This window comes from Miscanthus floridulus, chromosome 16 (assembly GCF_019320115.1).
Source record: "Miscanthus floridulus cultivar M001 chromosome 16, ASM1932011v1, whole genome shotgun sequence".
Classification (NCBI taxonomy): domain Eukaryota; kingdom Viridiplantae; phylum Streptophyta; class Magnoliopsida; order Poales; family Poaceae; genus Miscanthus; species Miscanthus floridulus.
Genome location: NC_089595.1, coordinates 42,885,581 through 42,906,954, shown reverse-complemented (window position 1 = coordinate 42,906,954; position 21,374 = coordinate 42,885,581). Strand labels below are relative to the sequence as shown.

Sequence of the window (21,374 nt, the reverse complement as noted above, 5' to 3'; positions counted from 1 at the left end):
GGCGGTGCTCGCACGCAGTCGTGCGGGGTGGACCAGCGACGAGCGGGCGAGAGGAAAACATGGAGCCACGCACGGGCTCGGGCGCTCCTGCACGGGCGGTGCCAGCAATGGCGATTGTGGCCTCCAGAGCTGAGGCGTCGGTGCACCCGCGGAGGCGTGGGGAGGGGAAAAGAAGCGAGCGCCGGGAGAAACTGACGACAGTTGACGCAGCCAAAAACGAAGCCGGCGATGGAGGCTCGAGAGGACGGCCCGGGCAGTGCGGCCAGCAGTGACAAAGAAAAAGGTGAGGCCTGAGTGAGTGTAGACGAACATGTGGTCCGGTCGGCGTGGAAAAACAATGGAAGACATATATGACAAGAGAAGCAGAGTGAGAGCAGCAGCTTTGATTGCCCGACGTGCAAGGCAGTAGCGCTTCTCTCTCTCGCAGTCCATATCGAAGCAGCACATGCATATGAAAAGACAACTGAAAGGATGCCACCTGCAGGGACTGTCGGCACAGCAGCCAGTAGAGAAGAAAGTTGGCGGGAAGGATGTATTACACAGTGAAGTTGGTTTCATATATATATATATGTATGAACAAATAAATGAACTGGTCATGAGACGATCGATTAGAGAGCTCAGCATGTATGCACGTACGTCCAGAGCTAAGCAAAGGTAGCTAGATCAACAAACGAGGCTAGAGAGGGAGAGACAGCAGGAACACAGCGCAGACCGAGCGGACTCAACTTGGCGGGACACGAAGGCAGACAACGATGCTACGACAAAGACAATAACGCGACGAGACAACAGAGGCAGACTGCGATACAGCTCCATGGGCGATATCAACCAAGCCTGTGTACACGGCGACGGATCTGCCAACATGACGCGACGTTAATAATTTGGCTGATGGATTTATTCAGAACTAGAGAGACGCACCACTGTTCTCAAATGTTCAGAACGACAGTGCGGCAAGGACAACAGTGCTTTTAAACATATTTTCAGACTTCTACCGCGGACGTAAGAAATTGGTTTTTAAATTTTTAAAATTCGAGAAAAATCGTTTAAAAAATTTGACTTAAGCCTAAATTGCGGTGCTAAACGAGATCGTAACACCGGGCTGTTACACTATGGATCCAAATTCCCCTTCCCATGTTAGGTAACTAGATTCAATTTACTTCAATTGGTATTAGATTTAAATTTTCCTACAATTAGAATCTTTTAGCATCTAGTTACTCCTCATGCCTAGGTTTGCATTTGTATTCTTATATATTTTGTCATGCATACACTAGGTATTTCATATGGTAGGCTTGCTCAGTTTCATTTTTTATTCCTTAGAGCAATCCTACATGGTTTAAAATTATTTAGGAGCGCGGCATATAGCTTGTCCTTCAATTGTTCATCTAATATGTGCTAAAGTCCAAATTGTAGATAATTTCTCCCGAATATTGCCTTTGAAAATGACTCTCACATTCATGTGATGTCATCTTTCAAGTGGTATTTTTTATTCTAAAATTAATATACATGTTTCCTACAAGTATTCTATACTTGTGTGCACAAATTTAAGGGGAGATTACTCTACAAGTTGGATGCTTTGAGACTAACACATTTTCAAGCTTATCATGTGTGTAGTAGTCTCATTGCAAGTAAAATGGAGTCCCCGGAGTTAAGCATCATACTTCAAATATCCACCACCGATTGCAAGTGGTAGAAATCAATTTGATTTCTACATGTGGTATTTCTAAACCAATATCATCATGTTGATTTCATTTTGATATCATATGCTTTCTCTGTGCATTATATAGATTAAATTCCCTTGTGCAATACTTTGCCAATTATGTATATGCTTTGTCTTCTACCATATGTATGCATATATTTAGGGGGAGCTTAGTTTATATAATGTGAGAGTCAAATTTTATGATCTATTTCACTCTACACACAAAGGATCAAAAAGTTTGACCCTCCCTTGTGCTACTAATGTCTTCCTTTTTTGGTGTTTGATTCCAAAGGGGGAGAATTTAGAGGACCAAAAGCAAGCATTAATTTGTAGTAATGGTCCAAGAAAGAGAGGATAGTGGATTATGGATTAGCCTATGTAATGGGGAGAATTTGTAGGAAGCAAGGCTTAAATCCATAATACCACATGGGGACATTTGCAAGGGCAAGATGAGTTTTTATGTAGTCTTACAAGTAGTATCTTTTAGCATCATATAATCTTGCCCCTTGCATTGCATCTTAGCAAGTAGATAGGTTTCAAATTCAAAAATTTTATTATTTGCTTGCTTTGGTAGTGTTGTCATCAATCACCAAAAAGGGGGAAGATTGTAAGGAAAATGGACCATAGGCTCATTTACTTTAGATTTTGGTGTTTGATGACCAACACAATCAAATTGGACTAATGAATTTCCAAGTGATTGTTTTATAGTTCAATAGGATGCAAGACGTGACTTGGACAAAGGCGATGTGATGATCCGATGATCAACACCTCAAGCAAGATCTTAGGAGCACAAGAGAAGACCCAAGATATCAAGCAAAGTCCAAGCATAAAGATAGGAACCAAGCCGCATGCAAGATCGTGAAGAAACGAGCTCGTAGAAGCGACCGGACGTTGGAAGAAAGTGACCGGACGCTATGATTAGTGGCTCGACAACAGCAGGCGTTAGCAGTAGCGATCGAACGTTGAACAAGTGAATCGACCAGATGCACCGATGGCACTGTTCATCAGTCCAGCAACACACTCAACAAGTGGCCGGACACTAGCGGCAAACTGACCGAACGTAGGACATCAGCGTCCGATCGAGTACAGAGAGGTTCTAGAGCGGCGAACTTGTGACCGGACACGTCTGATGGCAAGTGACCGGACGCTAACAGTGTCCGATCAGTTGTTCGTGGCTCCAACGGTCAGGACAACTAGATGCCTCCGATCAGGATGACTCCAGCGTCCGGTCAGTAGCAGAAAAGCGGGATTTCGTCCCCAATGGCTACTTTCTTAGCGGGGCTTATAAATACAACCCCAACTAGCCAAATGGTAAGTGTGGAGCTGAGGAAACATACCAAGGGTGTTGATACACCATTTTAGTGATCTCCACTTGTATAGTGCTTAGTGTTTCATTAGGTGATTAGCGTAGGTGCTTTGCAAAGTGCTTAGGTTGATTAGACTACCACTTATGCGCTTGCTGTAGGTTTAGGCCTAGTGTTTAGTGAGGTTTGCATACCTCTTACCACTCGGTGCTTGTGAGCACCATTGTTGTATATCAGAGGGGATTGTAGTCTTGCGAGATCACACCAACCGAGTTTGTGGTGTGGCTACCACCATGTACTGGAGGGAACAAGGCCCGTGGCATTTCAGCCAAAAGCTTGATAGTGAAGACGACGGAAAGCATCCGAGAGAGGCTTGCCGGAAGGCATGTTGGAGACCCACTTGCACATGGAGAAGGCCCGAGGCTATCCACAGAGTTACCTGAATGGGAGCTTGGCCCTTGTGAGGGATTCCTTGCGAGGGGCTCCAACGAGGACTAGGGGAAAGCTTGCGCACTTCTCGATACCTCGGTAAAAATACCGGAGTCATCGACGGGAGTTTGCATATCTCTACCTTGCTCTTTAACTTCCGCATTTATATTATTTGTATTACTCCTTTTACGGTAGAGATAGCAACACACTAGCAAAACCGTAGTTGCACATTTAGATAGTTTATCTATTGCATAAGTTTTTCTAGGGTTAGAAAACGAGGTCGTAGTTTAGAGTTAGATTTTTTAAGTTGCCTAATTCAACCCCCCTCTTAGGCATCATGGTCCCTTCATCATGAATAAATTCATATACTAACCACTAGATCAATTAATCATTCAAGCAATAATGGTAGGCTATGAATTTAAAACTTTCATTTGTTATGCATGATCCTATGAAGCATGTACTATATGCACTAATCGCATACTAGTAAGTGATGAAATGATCATGCACATTACAATGATACCTTTGCTATGTTGGAGTAGAGGATAATCACATAGATTCCAATTCATTTGTCCAACAGCAATGTGAAGTCCAATTATAAGCTTGGTGAAGACCAATAGATATTATTTTGAATTCCATTCTTCACCTATATGAAATGAATACTACTTATGATCAAGTGCACTTTCTTGTTGTGGTTGGCTTGCTTTATCTTTTGATCAATGCTTGCATGAGAGCATCAAAGTGAGAATATCACTTGAGGTATCATGATTAGCTCTCTTTTGGGTGTTGCTTGCTTTTCTTGATCAACACTTTTGATGGCTTCAACTAAGCATCTCAAATGTCCCTCGAATCACCACTTCCATGTTAGCCTTCCAAGTACTACACTTGGTTTACCAATACATAGGCGGTAAGCCCCTACACTAGGGAGAAGTAACCTTTCTCCAAGAACCATTCTTGACACTCACTTGAAATAACTTGATTGGTTGATCCAAGTGATGGACTTAACTTGATGAGTAACCTTGATTCCTTCTTTAATTCTTTTTCTTTCTACTTGTTTAAGTCCTTTTCTTTCTACCAAATGTTTTCCAATAGTCACTAGAACTTAAACTTCATCTTCATCTTAAGTTTGATCTTGATCTTTAATTTGGGTACCCAATATGTGCAAAGTACACTCCACAATCAAAAACCCTTGTACTCTTTGCTTGTCATGCTTCTAGATCATCTCAAAACCAAACTTAGGTGCCTCAATTACTTATAAATATGTTTCCAATTTGAGGACCTTTCAATCAAAGTGACTCTAGATCAATCCAACATTTGTCCCTTTTCTAGCAGATTTTGTACCCTTCAAAGAAAAATCCATTTCTCCTAAAGTATATATCCAAATACTACTAAATTTGGTGGAGATATGCTTCACTAAGTTATCTAGCAGCTGTAAAAATTTGAGCTTTTTTTACCTCTAGATTGCTATCAGATTTCAATTCTTTCACCACTTCTACATGCTGAAAACTGCTCCACTATAGCTGACAAGATCCACTCCAAAACCGAAGCATCTCTTATCCAATTCTCATGTAATTTGTACAGCATCTTATACCATAAGTCTAGACTATATACACCAATTTTTATGCCAATCTAATAAGTATAGATGGCCAACGGGCCGCCCCGACATGGCACGGCATGGGCCCGTGAAAGCATGGCCCGATAGCCAACGGGCCGACACGGCACGCCGTTCCTCCTAGGCCGTGCCTCATAGGGCCACGGGCCTGGCCTCCAGCCTAGGCATGGCCTGCTGGGCTGATTTTCATGCCGGGCCGGCCCGAGAAGCACGACCACTCCAGCGTGTCGGGCCAGCCCGAGGCCCATGAGAGAGGGAAGGGGAGGGCATGAGGCAGGGCAGCCACAGGAGGCGGTCGCCGTCGTCAGCGCGCTCGCCCTAGAGGTAGATCCGGTCGTGGGAGGGAGACGGCCGGCGCGCTCACCTCAGTGGTAGGTCGCTAGCGCCCTCGCCCTAGAGGTGGGGCCACGTGGGGAGGCATGAAGGAGGCGGTCACCGGTGCGCTTGAGGGTGAGCTCGCTAAGGTGGGGGGAAATAGACCTTGCCGCCACCGGTGCCGTCCTCGGGGAGGCGACAGTTGGTGAGCTCCGCGGTGCAAAGGGATTGGAAGGAGAGGAATGAAGGAGGGAGGCGAAGAGTCTCGTCGGAAGGGTGTTGAAGGACAAGTTCTAGGAGGTTTTTGGTAGCGAGGGAGCGGATCCAGGAGTCAAAGTCTAAGGCGAAGGGACGGGCGATGAGGAGATGGAACCTCACGGCGTTGTCATGGTGTGAGGCAAGGATCCGAGACACGGCAATGAAGAGGGAGGAGGCGGGGATGGGGAGGTGGGAGTCGAGAAGGTGGAGTGATGCGAAGGGCCATAGGCGACGCCAGCGGTGGGATAGGACTTGGGTGCACCCAACGGCAGGGAGGGGGAGGAGGGAGAGGGTGGTGGTGGCGGTCGTGAGCGGCGCAGTGGGGAGCGGGGTAGTCGGGTAGGGATTTAGGGTTCGGAGAATCGGGGTGAGGCAGGGGGAGGTGGCCGAGCGGGGAGCCGGGGAGTCCCTCCCCGCTTATATACGCCAGGCGCAGGGGGCGCGGGGAGGCGGCCTGGCAGGCCACTAGCGGGCCGGCTGCTCTGTAGCAGGCCATGCCATGCCGGCCCATGTGCCTGGGGTCAGGCCCAGGCATGGCCTACTACTCTGGGTCGGGCCAGCCCGGGCCCGCTAGCCTCCGTGCTGGGCCATGCTTGGGCCGGGCCAAAAAACGGGCCTTGGGCTAGGCCGACGGGCTTGGGCTACATGGCCAATTATGCTAATAAGTTTTGATCACTCATACATGGCAAAGATCATAGCTAGCTCAGATTTTGTAATATAGGACATATTTCAACTATTGAGCTATACTTCATCAAATATGAATCAAACTTGAAACCAACTTGTTTGAACACTTCCACAAGACAAATCCATTCAATCCACTTACTAAATGTCATCTTATAAATTTATCCAACACAAATCAATTGAAACTTAATTACTAAGCAATTATCCATTCAATCATCTTATAGCAAGCAACATTGCATATTTATCCAATTCAATCAACTCATATGCACCCAAATGAAATGATCAACAAGAGATATACCTTGGTTAGCTCATGATCATCCAATTAGCAAGTTTCAACTCAATTATTTTTGCGAGCCATCAAATAATCCAATAAATCACCACACCTTGAATGTGACACTTGTATGTTGTATCACATTTGGACTTCACTCAATTTGTCATGGCATTGGGATTGGATATGCACTAGGCTTCATATCTTGACTCAACATATGATGATCAATATGAAATCAATTGAATCAAGTTTCCAATGCCGATGGTACCCACAATCAATCATCCACCTTTTGATGGTACCCAATCAATTTTGGGTCCTCTCAAGTTAGGAGCAACATACTTAGGCATAACCTTAGTATGAGTAGCGGGATATTTTGCAATAGCACCCATAGAGGTACCATTACCATCCTTCCTAAGCACATCATGATCATCAATTGAAATGGGCTTAGAATCTTTACCTAGGGGACATGAATGTGCCATGTGTCCCCTTTCCCGGCATGAGTAGCACTTTCTCTTTAATTGAGCCTTCTCTTCCTTGTTCATGTTGTGCTTCTCATTGCCTTGCTTCTCCTTGTTTGCTTGAGCCTTCTTCTCAAGCTTGTTTGGACAAACCAAAGCTAGGTGGCCCAATGTGTCACAACTATAGCATCTCATGTGAGCAATCTTCTCCATTTTCTCTTCTTTATTCTTGCTCATTTGCTTTGCATCTTGATTCATCCTTGGACGTATTGCTCTTTCTCTTGTTTTTCCACCCCTTCTAGTTTTCTTCTTCTTTATCATCAAATCACTACCATTATGGTTGATCTTGATTTGCTCTTAGGGTGTCTTTTCTTGCTCAACTTGTGGCTTTGGTTGAGGCTTCGCTTGTTGCGTCACCAATTGCTTGGTTGGGCACATAGAGGTGAGATGACCCCATGTGCGGCACTGGAAGCACTTAAAATGCCTTAGCCTCTCTTCTTGTTTCTTCAACTTAAGCTTTTCTTCATCGGGGCAACCATTTGCAAGATGTCCAACTTCATGGCACTTGAAGCACATGAAATGAGAGAGCTTCTCTTGTTCTTGCTTCTTCATCTCTCTTTCATATCTTCTCTTGCCCCATCTCTTGCCCTTGATCTTGCTCTTGTTGAAGCCAATGCCACTCATGTCACCATTGCTTCTTTTGTTGTTGAACATATGCTCGAAGGTGACTTGAGAGTTGTAGCACCTCTCTAACTTGTTGCTTAAATTCTTCACTTCACTTTTGAGCTCAATGTTCTCCTTCAAAATGTTAGTCTCACAAGACATAGAAGTAGAACAAGCATCTATATATAAAGAACATGGCATTTCTAATAAATCATCACAAGAGGTGGATACATGCTTCTTGCCTACATCACAAGGGTTAGCAACAATATGTGATCGATCAATTGACCCATGTGATGAGCTCTCACTAGTTTTAGTTTTTTCATTGGAAAGCTCCTTAGTGAGAAAAACATGGTCTTGTACCAAGTTATCATGAGCAACACTTAGTTCCTCATGAGCCAAGTTTAGCTCCTCATGTGAACAAGTAGTAACATAAAGTAGATGCTTTTGTTGTTCACATGTGTTCTTTAGAAAAAAAAAATCAAATTTCAATTTCTTGGTTTTAGCCATCTCTTTTTCTAAAGCTTTGATCATGCAACCATATCTATCTAGAAGCTCCTCATATGAATCAAGATTAATCACATTTGCATTAGATACCTTAGTGTCACCTTGTGACATGAAACAATGTGATGAAGTAGGAGAGCTTGTAGTAGCAATGTCATCCGGGCTTGATCCATCATCATAACCATCAAGTGTGCATGGGGTAGCATCATCATTTGCAACACTTGTGGCATCATCAACCTTGCCAAGTGAACTTGTAGTGGATTGATCATCATCATCACTTGACCATGAGGTGGAGCAATCTTCCACAATCACGGAGTTGTGGTCATGCTCAACATCCTCATGCACCTCCTTCTTGGGCTCCTCCTTCTTAAACTTGCCATCATCCCATGTGGAGGAATCATCGAAGGTAGGCTTGATGGACTCCCATATCTCATGAGCGGTTCCTGTGTAGTTTACTTGTTTCATCAAATCAAAACTCAATGCATCCATTAGAAAACAACAAGCATGTGCATCAAGTTTATAGAGAACTCTTTGAACTTTGGTGAGATTTCTATGGTCCAATACATGAGTGAGACCACTAGTGACAATCCACCAAAACTTAGGTCCCTTTGCACGAAAATGATCAAGCATGTGATTTTTCCATTGTGCAAAGTTTGTGCCATCGAAAATGTGTGAGTCACACTCAACATCTAGCCCACTAGACGCCATCCTCTCAGGTCGGTGAAGACCATAAATGAGAGACCTAGCTCTAATACCACTTGTAAGGTCGAGATGGCGACTAGAGGGGGTGAATAGTCGTTACTAAAATTAATCGTGTCGGCTAACCGAAACGAGTGTGAAATTAAAACAATCGGTCTAGCCAAGACTACACCCCTCTATATATGTTCTCTAGCACCTTGCAAAGATCCTAGTTAGGCAACAAAGGTGCCGGGCTAGCTAGAGCTCACCTATACAATTCTAGGAGCAAGGTCACACAAACCTATGCCACTAGTATTTTACACACCGGGGAGCTCCTACACAATTCTAGTAAGCAAAAGCATGAAGCTCCTAAGCTCACTAGCAATGCTTAATAATAAGGCAACCAATGTCAAATTAGAGAGCGCAATTACTTAGCTACACCAACTAAGCAATGTGACTAACAAGGTTACACAAACCAAATTAGCCATGCCAGGGAGCTACTTCTATGCTACACAAGCAAGAAAGTAACTAGTAAGCTACAAAAGCTAACTAATTACAAGAGCAACTACACAAGCACAATGTATATGAAAGTAATTATAAGCTTGTGTAATGAGGATGCAAACCAACAGGAATACAAGGATGACACGATGATTTTTTTTGAGGTTCACGTGCTTGCCAACACGCTATTCCCCGTTGAGACAAGCTACAAGGTTGCCGCCGGTCCTCTCGCTAGTGGTGATCCACAAGTCACACTCTCCCACGTGGAGTGCTTACCACAAGCTCTAGCACTTGACCCAGACGGACCACTTGTCGCCCTTCACGTCTTGCTTTACTAGAGTTGCTCTTCGCGGCTCCCACGGGGCGAGCACAATGCCCCTCACAAAGCTCTTCTCTGGAGCACCGCACAAACTTCTTACGGGCTTTGACTGGGACCACCACCAAGCCGTCTAAGATGTGCCAACCTCCAAGAGTAACAAGCACCACTGGCTTGCAACTCAATCACCTAGTGCCACTTGATGCAACCTCACAATGCTATCGCACTAGAATCGCTCTCTCACATAATCGGATGATCACTATCAAGCATATGTGAGATGGAGGGCTCCCAAGCACTACCACACAAGCCACCAAGGCTCTAGTGTGCTTAGCTCTCGGCCAAAGGCCAACCACCACTTCTATTTATAGCCCCACGGGCTAAAATAGTCATTACGCCTTCACTGGGCGTTTTTTGGAACGACCGGACGCACAGATCGTGTGCACCGGACGCGTCCGGTGGGGACCGGACATGTCCGGTCGCTGCCTGACCACCATGTGTCCCATTCAAACTAGCCATTACCACCAATGGCTCTCTCTGACATGTTGGATCAGACACGTCTGGTGTGTCGACTAAACGCAGGAAGGCTAGCGTCCGGTCGAGTCTAGAGAGCTCCTAGAGCTGCTCAACTACGATCGGACGCATCCGATGTGACCGACCGGACATAGGATGGGCAGTGTTTGATTGAGTCTAGAGAGCTCCTAGAGATGCTCAACTCCGACTGGACATGTCCGGTGTGACCGACCGGACGTAGGACGGGCAGCGTCCAGTCGAGTCTACAGAGCTCCTAGAGCTACTCAACTCCGATCGAACGCATTCGGTGTGGCCGACCAGACACGCACCTATGTCTGGTCCACTCTAGAAAAAGACTAGCGCTCCATGTCACCATGACCGGACACAGCACAGTGATTGCTCAGCGTCCGATCACTGCTACGAGTCAGAGTCCGGTCATTAATACCGGACGTGTCCGGTCACTCTGTGACCAGCGTAACTAACTCCTTTTCTTCACCAACTTCTTCACCTTTGTAGATGTGCCAACACCACCAAGTGTACACCACCATGTGTATGTGTGTTAGATTTTCATAAACATTTTCCAAAGGATTTGCCACTCAACTTGCCACGCCAGTCGATCCTAGCGACGATGCAACGTTAGATCACTCGAGTGGCACTAGATAACCGATATGCAAACAAGTTTGCCCCTCTTGATAGTATGGCCATCTATCCTAAATCCGATCATCAACTTCTCTACACACCTACGATCGGTGAAATAAAAATGCCCTAGGTTATACCTTTGCCTTGCGCATTCCATTCCATCTCCTCTAATGTCGATGCAACACATGCACCAACACGATCAACAATGATATGATCCACTTCATATCATCACATAATCAAATTGGTTCATCGATCTTAACTTCACTTGCTTTTCACCATTGCCTTCGTCCATCGGCGCCAAGTCTTGCTCAAGCTTCACCGCCATGCGGTCCATCGCTCCAAAGCCTCCAACTTGCCCTTCACACTTGCAACCGGTCCATCAAGCCAAGTCATGTTTTGATCTTCTCCACCTTGATCACATGACTCAGTGTCATGTCTCATGTGCAATAAACTCCTTCATCATCACATGTGTGAGCTTTGCAACATCTCCATGCCATTTTCACCTTCATGGCATATGTTGCTCACACACATATACCTGTGGACTAATCACCTGTTTATCTCACATAAACATAATTAGTCCACCTAGGTTGTCACTCAATTACTAAAACCAAACAAGGACCTTTCACTTGTCAAGTGATCTTGTGGTATCATCATCATCATCATCACTTGACCATGATGTGGAGCAATCTTCCACAATTACCGAATTGTGGCTATGCTCAACATCCTCATGTGCCTCCTCCTTAGGCTCATCATCATCATTGGAGACCATCCCATACTTCTTATTGAGATAACTCCAAATCTCATGGGCGGTCTTCATGTCAATGATCTCTCCAAAGTTGTCATCATGCAAAGATCTATACATAATGTTAGTACCTTGGATGTCGAGATCTAGGCATTTCTCTTGTGCTTGAGTTAGATTATCTTCATCCAACATATGAGAAAAGCCTACATCTACCATCCACCACATTTGAGGGCAAATAAACTTAAAATTGCATATCATCCAATTTTTCCACCGTGCAAAGTGTGTGCCATAAAAAATATGTGGACAATCAACATCTAGCCCATAAGTCGCCATCCTCTCAGGTCTATGAAGACCACAAATGAGAGACCTAGCTCTGATATCACTTGTAAGGTTGAGATGGCGACTAGAGGGGGGTGAATAGTCATTACTAAAATTAATCGTGTCGATTAACCGAAACAAGTGCGGAATTAAAACAATTGATCTAGCCAAGACTACACCCCTCTATCTATGTTTTCTAGCACCTTGTAAAGATCCTAGTTAGGCAACAAAGGTGCCCGGCTAGCTAGAGCTCACCTATCCAATTCTAGGTGCAAGGTCACACAAACCTATGCCACTAGTATTTTACACACCGGGAAGCTCCTACACAATTCTAGTAAGCAAAAGCACGAAGCTCCTAAGCTCATTAGCAATGCTAAATAACAAGACAACCAATGCCAAATTAGAGAGCGCAATTACTTAGCTACACAAACTAAGCAATGTGACTAACAAGGTTACACAAACCAAATTAGCCATGCAAGGGAGCTACTTCTATGCTACACAAGCAAGAAGGTAACTAGTAAGCTACACAACTAACTAATTACAAAAGCAACTACATAAGCACAATGTATATGAAATGTAAATACAAGCTTGTGAAAGGGGAATGCAAACCAACGAGAAAAACCAAGTTGACACAATGATTTTTCTCCAGAGGTTCACGTGCTTGCCAACACACTAGTCCCCGTTGTGTCGATCGCTCACTTGGTGGTTCGACGGCTAATTGGCATCACCCGCTAAGCCCGCACGTTGGGCACCGTAAGAACCTACCCTGAAAGTGAGGGTAGCTCAATGACACGCTCAACTAGAGTTGCTCTTTGCGGCTCCCGCAAGGCGAGCACAATGCCCCTCACAAAGCTCTTCTCCGGAGCACCACACACGCTTCTTATGGGCTTCGACGGAGACCACCACCAAGCCATCTAGGAGGTGGCAACCTCCAAGAGTAACAAGCACCACCGGCTTACAAGACGACCACCTAGTGCCACTCAAGGAACCTCATGATGCAATCGCTCTAGAATCTCTCACTCACTCGATTGGATGAACACTATCAAGCTCAAGAGAGTTAGAGGGCTTCCAAGCACTACCATATAAGCCACCAAGGCTCTAGTGTGCTTAGCTCTACCAAGCTTGCAGCCAAAGGCCGACCACCATTCTATTTATAGCCCCACGGGCTAAAATAGCCGTTGCCCCTTCACTAGGCATTTTTCGGGATGACCGAACACGTAGGTCGTGTGCACCGGACGCGTCCGGTGGGGACTGAACGTGTCCGGTCGCCTGCATCCAGTCGCTGCCTGACTGCCATGTGTCCCATTCAAACTAGCCGTTGCCACCAATGGCTCTCTCTGACATGTCGGATCGAACGTGTCTAGTGTGTTGACCGGACATAGGAGATCCAACATCCGATCGAGTCCAGAGAGCTCCTAGAGCTGCTCAACCGTGACTGGACGCATCCGGTGTGACTGATCGGACGTAGGACAGACAGCGTTCGGTCGAGTCCAGAGAGCTCCTAGAGCTGCTCAACTTCGACCGGACACGTCCGGTGTGGCCGACTGGACGTGCCCCTACGTCTGGTACACTCTGGACCAACACTAGCGCTCCATGTCACCATGACCGGATGCAGCACAGTGATTTCTCAGCGTCCGATCACTGCTACGAGTCAGAGTCCGGTCATTAATACCGGACGCGTCCGGTCACTCTATGACCAGCGCGACTAACATCTTTTCTTCACCAACTTCTTCACCTTTGCAAATATGCCAACACCACCAAGTGTACACTGCCATATGTATGTGTGTTAGCTTTTCATAAACATTTTCCAAAGGATTTGCCACTCAACTTACCACGCCACTCGATCCTAGCGACGATGCAAAGTTAGATCACTCGAGTGGCACTTGATGACCGATATGCAAACAAGTTTGCCCCTCTTGATAGTACGGCCATCTATCCTAAACCCGGTCATCAACTTTTCTACACACCTATGACTGATAAAATGAAATGCCCTAGGTTATACATTTGCCTTGCGCATTCTATTCCATCTCCATCAATGTTGATGCAACACATGCACCAACACGATCAACAATGATATGATCCACTTTATATCATCATGTGATCATATTGGTTCATTGATCTTAACTTCACCTGCTTTTCACCGTTGCCTTCGTCCATCGGCACCAAGTCTTGCTCAAGCTTCACCGCCACGCGGTCCATCGCTCCAAAACCTCCAACTTGCCCTTCACGCTTGCAACCAGTCCATCAAGCCAATTCATGTCTTGATCTTCTCCACCTTGATCACCTGACTCAATGTCATGTCTCATGTGCAATGAGCTCCTTCATCATCACATGTGTGAGCTTTGCAACATCTCCGAGCCATTTCCACCTCCATGGCATATGTTGCTCACACACATGTACCTATGGGCTAATCACATGTGTATCTCACATAAACACAATTAGTCCACCTAGGTTGTCACTCAATTACCAAAACCACACAAGAACCTTTCACTTGGCTTGCCAAGAACAAGGTGTGGGAATGATGCAGTATATGTTGTAGTTGATAGATTCTCTAAGATGGCTCATTTCATTCCATGTCAAAAGACAACAGATGCTCATCGTGTGGCTAATCTTTTCTTTAGAGAAATAGTTAGGCTGCATGGTGTTTCGAGATCAATTGTTTCAAATCGTGATAGCAAATTCCTTGCTTCATTTTGGCTTACATTATGGAAGCAATTCAACATTGAACTAAAATTTTCAAGCACAGCACATCCCCAAACATATGGCCAAACAGAAGTAGTGAACAAATTCTTGGGTAACTTAATTCGATGTATATGTGGAAAGAAGAAAGGACAATGGGATTTAGTCTTATCACTTGCTGAATTTGCTTATAACAATTCAAAGTATAGATCTACAAGCAGGAGCCCATTCTCCATTGTCTACACAAAAGTTCCAAAGCATGTGGTTGATTTAATAAAACTACCTTCAAGGGAGAATTCAAGGTCAGCAACAAGCTTTGCTAACAACTATTCCAATTTGTTCAAAGAAGTCCATGATGTCCTAGAAGCGTCAAATCAGAAATACAAACAACTAGCAGACAAAAGAAGAAGACCAATGTCATTTGCAGTTGGTGACCAAGTAATGGTATATCTTAGAAAAGAGAGATTGCCAGCAGGAGTTCATGGAAAGCTAAGGTAAAGGAAATATGGCCCATTCTTTATTTTGAAGAAGATAAATGACAATGCTTATGTTGTTGATCTACCAAGAAAGATGAATATTTCCAACACTTTTAATGTGGTTGATCTATCGCTTTATCAGCCACAACAACATCTTTATGAAGATAACTCAAGGTTGAGTTTCAATCAAGTAGAGGAGAATGATGAGGGACATCATATAGATGGATCATGAACATTCAAGTGTATTCAAGCATATGAATTCAAACTAGATTTTGATACTAAGAGTTAGAGGAGAAATCTAATTTTACTACTAGGATCATGAATTCAAACTGAGTTTTACCTCTATGTTTCATGGAGAGTTGCTTAGTCTAGAAGTAATGTGATGTCATAGCATATGTCATATACATGATACTAGAGGATACTAAGGTGTCCTATGAGTTGTTTCTTAGGTGTCATTGAGTAATATATTAGTTGTCATCTAGTATGCTATTAGTTGTCATATTAGGTGTATATGAGTTGTGTAAGGGCTCATAGCCTATAAATAGAGGCAATGTCCTCAAGTTTTGTAACTTTTGTCTTGTATTTCCCACTATATGAATAGAACTCCAGGTTTCTATCTTAGATATTGGACTAGATCTTGTTGTTGAGCTTTGGATTGAGCTCGTATTATCCATGGATTCGAATTGTTGTCCGTGGATTCGGACTGCCCTTAGGGCGTTATCTACTAGCACGTTAAAGTTGTTCCTTCAACACTTTGTGCTATTTCTATATATCAGTACCTTGGAGTTGATCCTCCAAAATAGTGTGCTGCATCAAGTGACGGCGGAGCAGGAGCATGAGCAGGTGGGGCGGGCGGCAGGAGTAATGGAAGGGACGCGGGGCACGGAGCGCGGAGCAGAGTGGGGTGAGGTTGGGTGCGGCGCCGCCACGCTGGAGAAGGACGCGGCTAGCGGACCCTACGATGAAGGCTCCTGAGGCGGTCGCATGCGTGCGACACGATGGAGGAGCTCGCGGTGGTCGCATGCATGCAACGGTGGGGAAAGAAAATATTGTTGGCCTTTTTTCTTTATGGAGAAACCATGCTGAAGGTGGAGTGAGGTGACCTTTTTTTCTTTTTGGAGAAACCGTACTGAAGATGGAGCGGAGCAATCCTATTAGGCCCGATCGCTGCTCAGGCCCGGGAACAGCACGTCTGGACGAATGCACTTGGACTGACGTCCTTACTAGAGCATTATCGTAAACAATATAGTATAAAATAAATGAACGGTGAAATTGTGCCTTATAATAATCGGAATGGAGGGAGTATAACGTCATGAGAACGCCAGATGCCCCAATAAAAAGCAGCTGCACCTAAAATATTTCTTTTCACATATATGTACTCTTATAATGCAAAACTCTAATACCATATTCATGTGCAATTTGGTGAAGCCACACTTAGGCCAATCCTAATGAGAGTTTTATCCGCATTTAATGAGCTGGCCAATCCTAATTAGAGTTTTATGCGCATTTAATGACATGAAACATCAGCAAAAATGATGGCATGGCAATGGCACAGGATCCGTGAACTTGTAATTCTAAGCTATGAAATTCCAATTTACCCATTGAACTTTCATGCGATTCGTGAACGGGTATTCATTCTTGCGAATTTACAATTTCATAGGATTCGTGGAAGATTCGAATTCATTTTCATGAATTTCATGAGTCCATGTTATCCAAAACAAAGTTTGGAAGGTCAAGTAGTGCTTAAGAATGATATATTTCGGTATGTGGGATCCATGCTACAGAGAAATAGAGATATTGATGCGGATATTAGCCCTAGAATCAAAGCAGGGGATCAAGTGGCGATAAGTTTTTGGCATTCTCTGTGACAAAGAGGGTACCACAAAAGCTAAAAGGTAAGTTTTATAAAACGACGATTAGACCGGCTATGTTGTATGGAGCTGAATGTTGGCCTACAAAGATTCGACATGTTCAACAGTGTTGCAGAAATACGTATACTACGATGGATTTACGGTCACACAAGAATAGACCGAGTTCGGTACAATGATATACGTGATCGCCTAGAGTAGCACCAACTGAAGAAAAGCTTATCCAACATCGATTGAGGTGGTTTAACCATATTTAAAGGAGACCTCCAGAGGCACCAGTGCATTATAGAGTCCTAAGCCAAAGCTAATAATACGAAGAGAGATAAAGAAAGACCAAAATTAACATTGGGAGAGGCAATAAAAAGAGAATTGAAAGCTTAGAATATACTAGAGATCTATGTTTAAATAAAAGTACTTGAAAAGCAGCTATTGAAGTGCCTGAACCATGACTTAGAGGCTCTCGGTAGGTTTTAACTCTTGCCTACCAATATTTGCTTAGGACTAAAAGACTATTGTTGTTGTATGTTATCCAAAACAAAACAGGACTGACAGATCCATAATTTGTGTGCGCTGAGATGTTGCCTGCGGCTGTACAGGAGGGAGATGATACGAGATGACATATGCTTTACTTGTTTTAAGCGAACTCGTGCAAAGGACAGCACACAACATAAGAGTGAACAAAGTACCTGGTAGATGTTCCTCAGCTTTTGCTGGCGAGTTCAAATCAACACAAGAAAAACAGCAGCTATTTGTTGCTAACTGCTAGTCCGATCATCAAGATGGAATTATGGACACAGAAAGTCAACTCCAACAAAAGCAAAAGTGGCAGTGCATTTGTTATCCAACAAACATACAATTCATTCATGGTACACAGATTAAACTTAAACTGGAGTACTTAAGGGCAACTCATTTGACGACTATCAAAGATCACGAGGTGTTTGCTTGGGCCTTGTTGAGGATGACACCTTCGTACTTCACCTGGAACCACTTCATGGAATCTTCTTTGGTCACCCTGTGCTGGATGCCAACGCGAGACTTGCACCTGCGCCGGCGAGCGACACGGTAACCAGCCCGCTCCAGAACGACATAAAAGTCCATACCATAAATACCAGTAGACGGGTCATACCTGGAAAAAAGGCAAGCAAGTTATTTCCAAACACACAATAGTGATAACTGGTATGCAATGCCTACGCAGATATCCAGTTCAAACACAATGAGAAAAAAGATCATATCCTAGATAGAAAGGAACGGACAAAAGAACATTTACTCCCTCCATTCCACAAAGGTTGTAGTTCTAGTTTTGTCCAAAGTCAAACATTTTCTATCTTCAACCATCAGTTCTTAAAATATTTATACAGTTTAACATATGTATATTGTGCAAGTATTTCTCATGGTGAATCTAAAAACATAAAAGTTATAATGTTAAACTTTACAAATTTCTAGAAATTGATGGTCCAAAAGAAAAAAGGTTTGCTTCGGACAAAACGAAAACAACCTTTCTAAAACAGGGTAGCATTTAGCAGTTAACACACTGTTCAAAATGATTGACTACAGACGATACCCAACAGTTACCAAGAAAACTAAATAGCAATCAAACTCAGACAGTGACTTTACAAGAACAAACTTCTTTGAGAATCATTATAGCATGATGTGTACTTCGCACAGAACTGCGCCACTTTCGACTGCAAAACTAAATCTAATCTACCTAGTAAAACTGAAACAAATTATTTCCTTCATGTAATAGGGCATCTCTAGAGGTGCAAAGCAAAGACACATCATAAAGAAGCTAGCTGGAACTACAAGCTCTAGTGTTTGGTTCATTAGGAATTTCTAAGGCCTGACCCATCAATGAAATATATTATTCTCTCATGAGCATTGCATGGCTCCCTCTGTCAGGTCCATGCCTGGGCAAACTCCAAGGCACAGAAAGAATTAGTTTTCTATTCATTGCACCAGGTTCAAATTCTAGGCCAATGCTCAGGTTTTCCTTAGCTCCATGTATTCCAATGTAATTCAACCTTCTATGACTGGAAGGTCCCGGGTTCGAGTCGCGGTCTCCTCGCATTGCACAGGCGGGGGTAAGGCTTGCCACTGACACACCCTTCCCTAGACCCCGCACAGAGCGGGAGCTCTCTACACTGGGTACGCCCTTTTTTTATCCCTTTCTCTCCTCCTAGCACCCAATTAGAGTAATGTTATCAGGACGGCTGGTCGAGCCTGGTCGCCTGGGGACCGTCCAGGACGTCCAGGATGATTAGTCGTCGTCCAGGACGATTAATCGACCCTGGACGAGTCCCCTGGTCGTCCCGGTCATCCCCTACATATGGTCATCCCCTATATTATATTATATATATAGTTTTGCTAGGGCCTTCTCAACAAGAGATGCAACATCTGGAGCAGCTGAGGATGCTGAACCAGTAGCAGTTGAGCCTGATGCAACTGAGGAGGCTAGAGCAGAACCAACTTCTCCTTGAACATCGGCCTCAGGCATGTACACTTCCACCTGCGCACCCGCTGGATCTGCAGGCCTGTGCGCATGCAGCAGCAGCTGCTGCAAGGAAGAGAGGGAGGGCAGCTGGAAGGGAGGGAGTAGCAGCTGGGAACTGGAAGGGAGGAGCAGCTGGGAACCAGAAGGGAGGAGAGGGAGCTGCAGAACTGCAGCAATGGAGATGGCTGCTGCAGCTGGACAGGAGAGGTGAGAAGAGTGCGTGTGTTCTGCTGACTTCTGAGTGAGAAGCTGAGGGAGTGAGGGGTGGTAAAGAAGAGAAACCCTAATGGGCTTGGGCCAAAACATAAGACAGCTAGCTAGGCCCAACTCTGAGATACAGCCCACTCTCTGGCTGGACGACCACACAGCCTGGACGGACGATTAATCGTGACTGGACGACGACTAATCAGACGACCAGGTTTCTGGACGGTCTGGCCGAGTCGGAGGCCCTGGGCGAGTAGCTAAGACCGTCCAGGACGATTAGTCGCGATTAATCAGACGTCCTGATAACATTGAATTAGACACAACATTGGAGGTGCCCTAAAATCACAGTTTACCTCAAATACAGTCTAGATATTCCATAATCCCCATTTATCGCTTAAAAACTAACACCTAGCTAAATTAAGTGTGACAATAACATAATTAAACTAGGACAGCACAGTACAGAGAACATCATAAAGGCAAAATTCCTTAGACCCCAGGTGACAATTTAAATTGACAAACAGACAATATCATCATTCATCAGCTAACAGCTAAGTAGACATACAAGGCATGACTGAATTTGAGGTCAACCAAACAAGGTCAATAAAGCCATCGTGACAGCTAAACTTTGACTTGTCCTGCCAGTATTTGAGTCTTTAGCTAGAACTACACTGAACTACTACAGAATGAATGGCCAGTTATCTCCATTATACACATTCAAATAAACAGGGGTTTCTATACTTTAGGAAACCAAACCATATAACAGTGCAATATTGCAATAGATCATTTGCATAATTTGTAAATGGGATAAAAAAGATATCTTACTTGATGCCAAGATCAATGTGCTCCTGAATACCAAAACCAAAGCAGCCAGTCTCACTGAAGTTCCTCCTCAGAAGCTCATACTCCTTCACCTTGAGGCCACTCTCAAGAAGCTGCATCGCCTTCTCACCCCTGACTGTAACATAGCATGCGATCTTCTCATTACGACGAATACCGAAAGACCTCACAGTATACCTTGCTGCAAGAACACCCAACCATCATCGTTATCAGCACTGGTATAAAAGAACTTAAAGAATCATTGATTAAACGAAACTTGACGAAAGGTTATTACCCTTGGAGAAAACAGGGGACTGCCCACTCAACTGCTCCAACACCTATGATAGCAGTGGGAAACAAATTAACAATCGCATCAACCACTCAGCCTCTAGTAATCTAAATTCTAAACAGATAACGAAATTCACTCCACAATCATGAAACTATTAATCTGCCTACAGCCCCATGCCGAGTTCTCTGGAAATAAATTGCAAGCAGTAGATCTACAAACTCGGGCGCTGGACCATAGCAAAGTCGAATTGAATCGGGTCCCAAATGCGCATGCGACAAAGGAACATAAAATTGCTGTTTTGTGTGTAGAGTTCGAACCGATATGAAATACCTTGGCGGCGCGGGTGAGTCGATCACCACTCTCTCCAACGGAGATGTTGAGCACGAGCTTCTGCACCTTGATCTCCCGCATCGGGTTCGACTGCTTCTTTTCTGACGCCTGCGGAACACAAACGAGTCAGCAACCCCCGTGTCATCAGGAGGAAAGGTGCCGGAAATGCCGAGCATTCCGCGTCGCCGGCGGAGTAGTAGGAGCTCACCATGGTGATCGTGGAGAACAGAGACGGCGGCGGAGGGGGTAAGAGACGGGAGGGTTTTGGTGTTGGGATGTGGCTGCGGCAGTGGAAACCCTAAAATCCCCGTGTCTTATAGTGCTGGCGGCTACCACGCTTGGTG

At 44.6% G+C, this 21,374-nt stretch overlaps 1 protein-coding gene across 1 annotated transcript; it reads right to left on the bottom strand.

The window, feature by feature from the left end:
* Nucleotides 1-17,573: 17,573 nt before the first annotated feature.
* LOC136512424 (large ribosomal subunit protein uL5-like) lies at nucleotides 17,574-21,374 on the bottom strand. The gene is made up of 5 exons (XM_066506386.1): nucleotides 21,239-21,374; nucleotides 21,031-21,138; nucleotides 20,707-20,749; nucleotides 20,418-20,613; nucleotides 17,574-18,029 (listed from the first exon to the last, which is right to left on the bottom strand). The coding sequence occupies exons 1-5, from the start codon at nucleotides 21,239-21,241 to the stop codon at nucleotides 17,831-17,833; spliced, it is 549 nt and encodes a 182-aa protein (XP_066362483.1). The 5' UTR covers nucleotides 21,242-21,374; the 3' UTR covers nucleotides 17,574-17,830.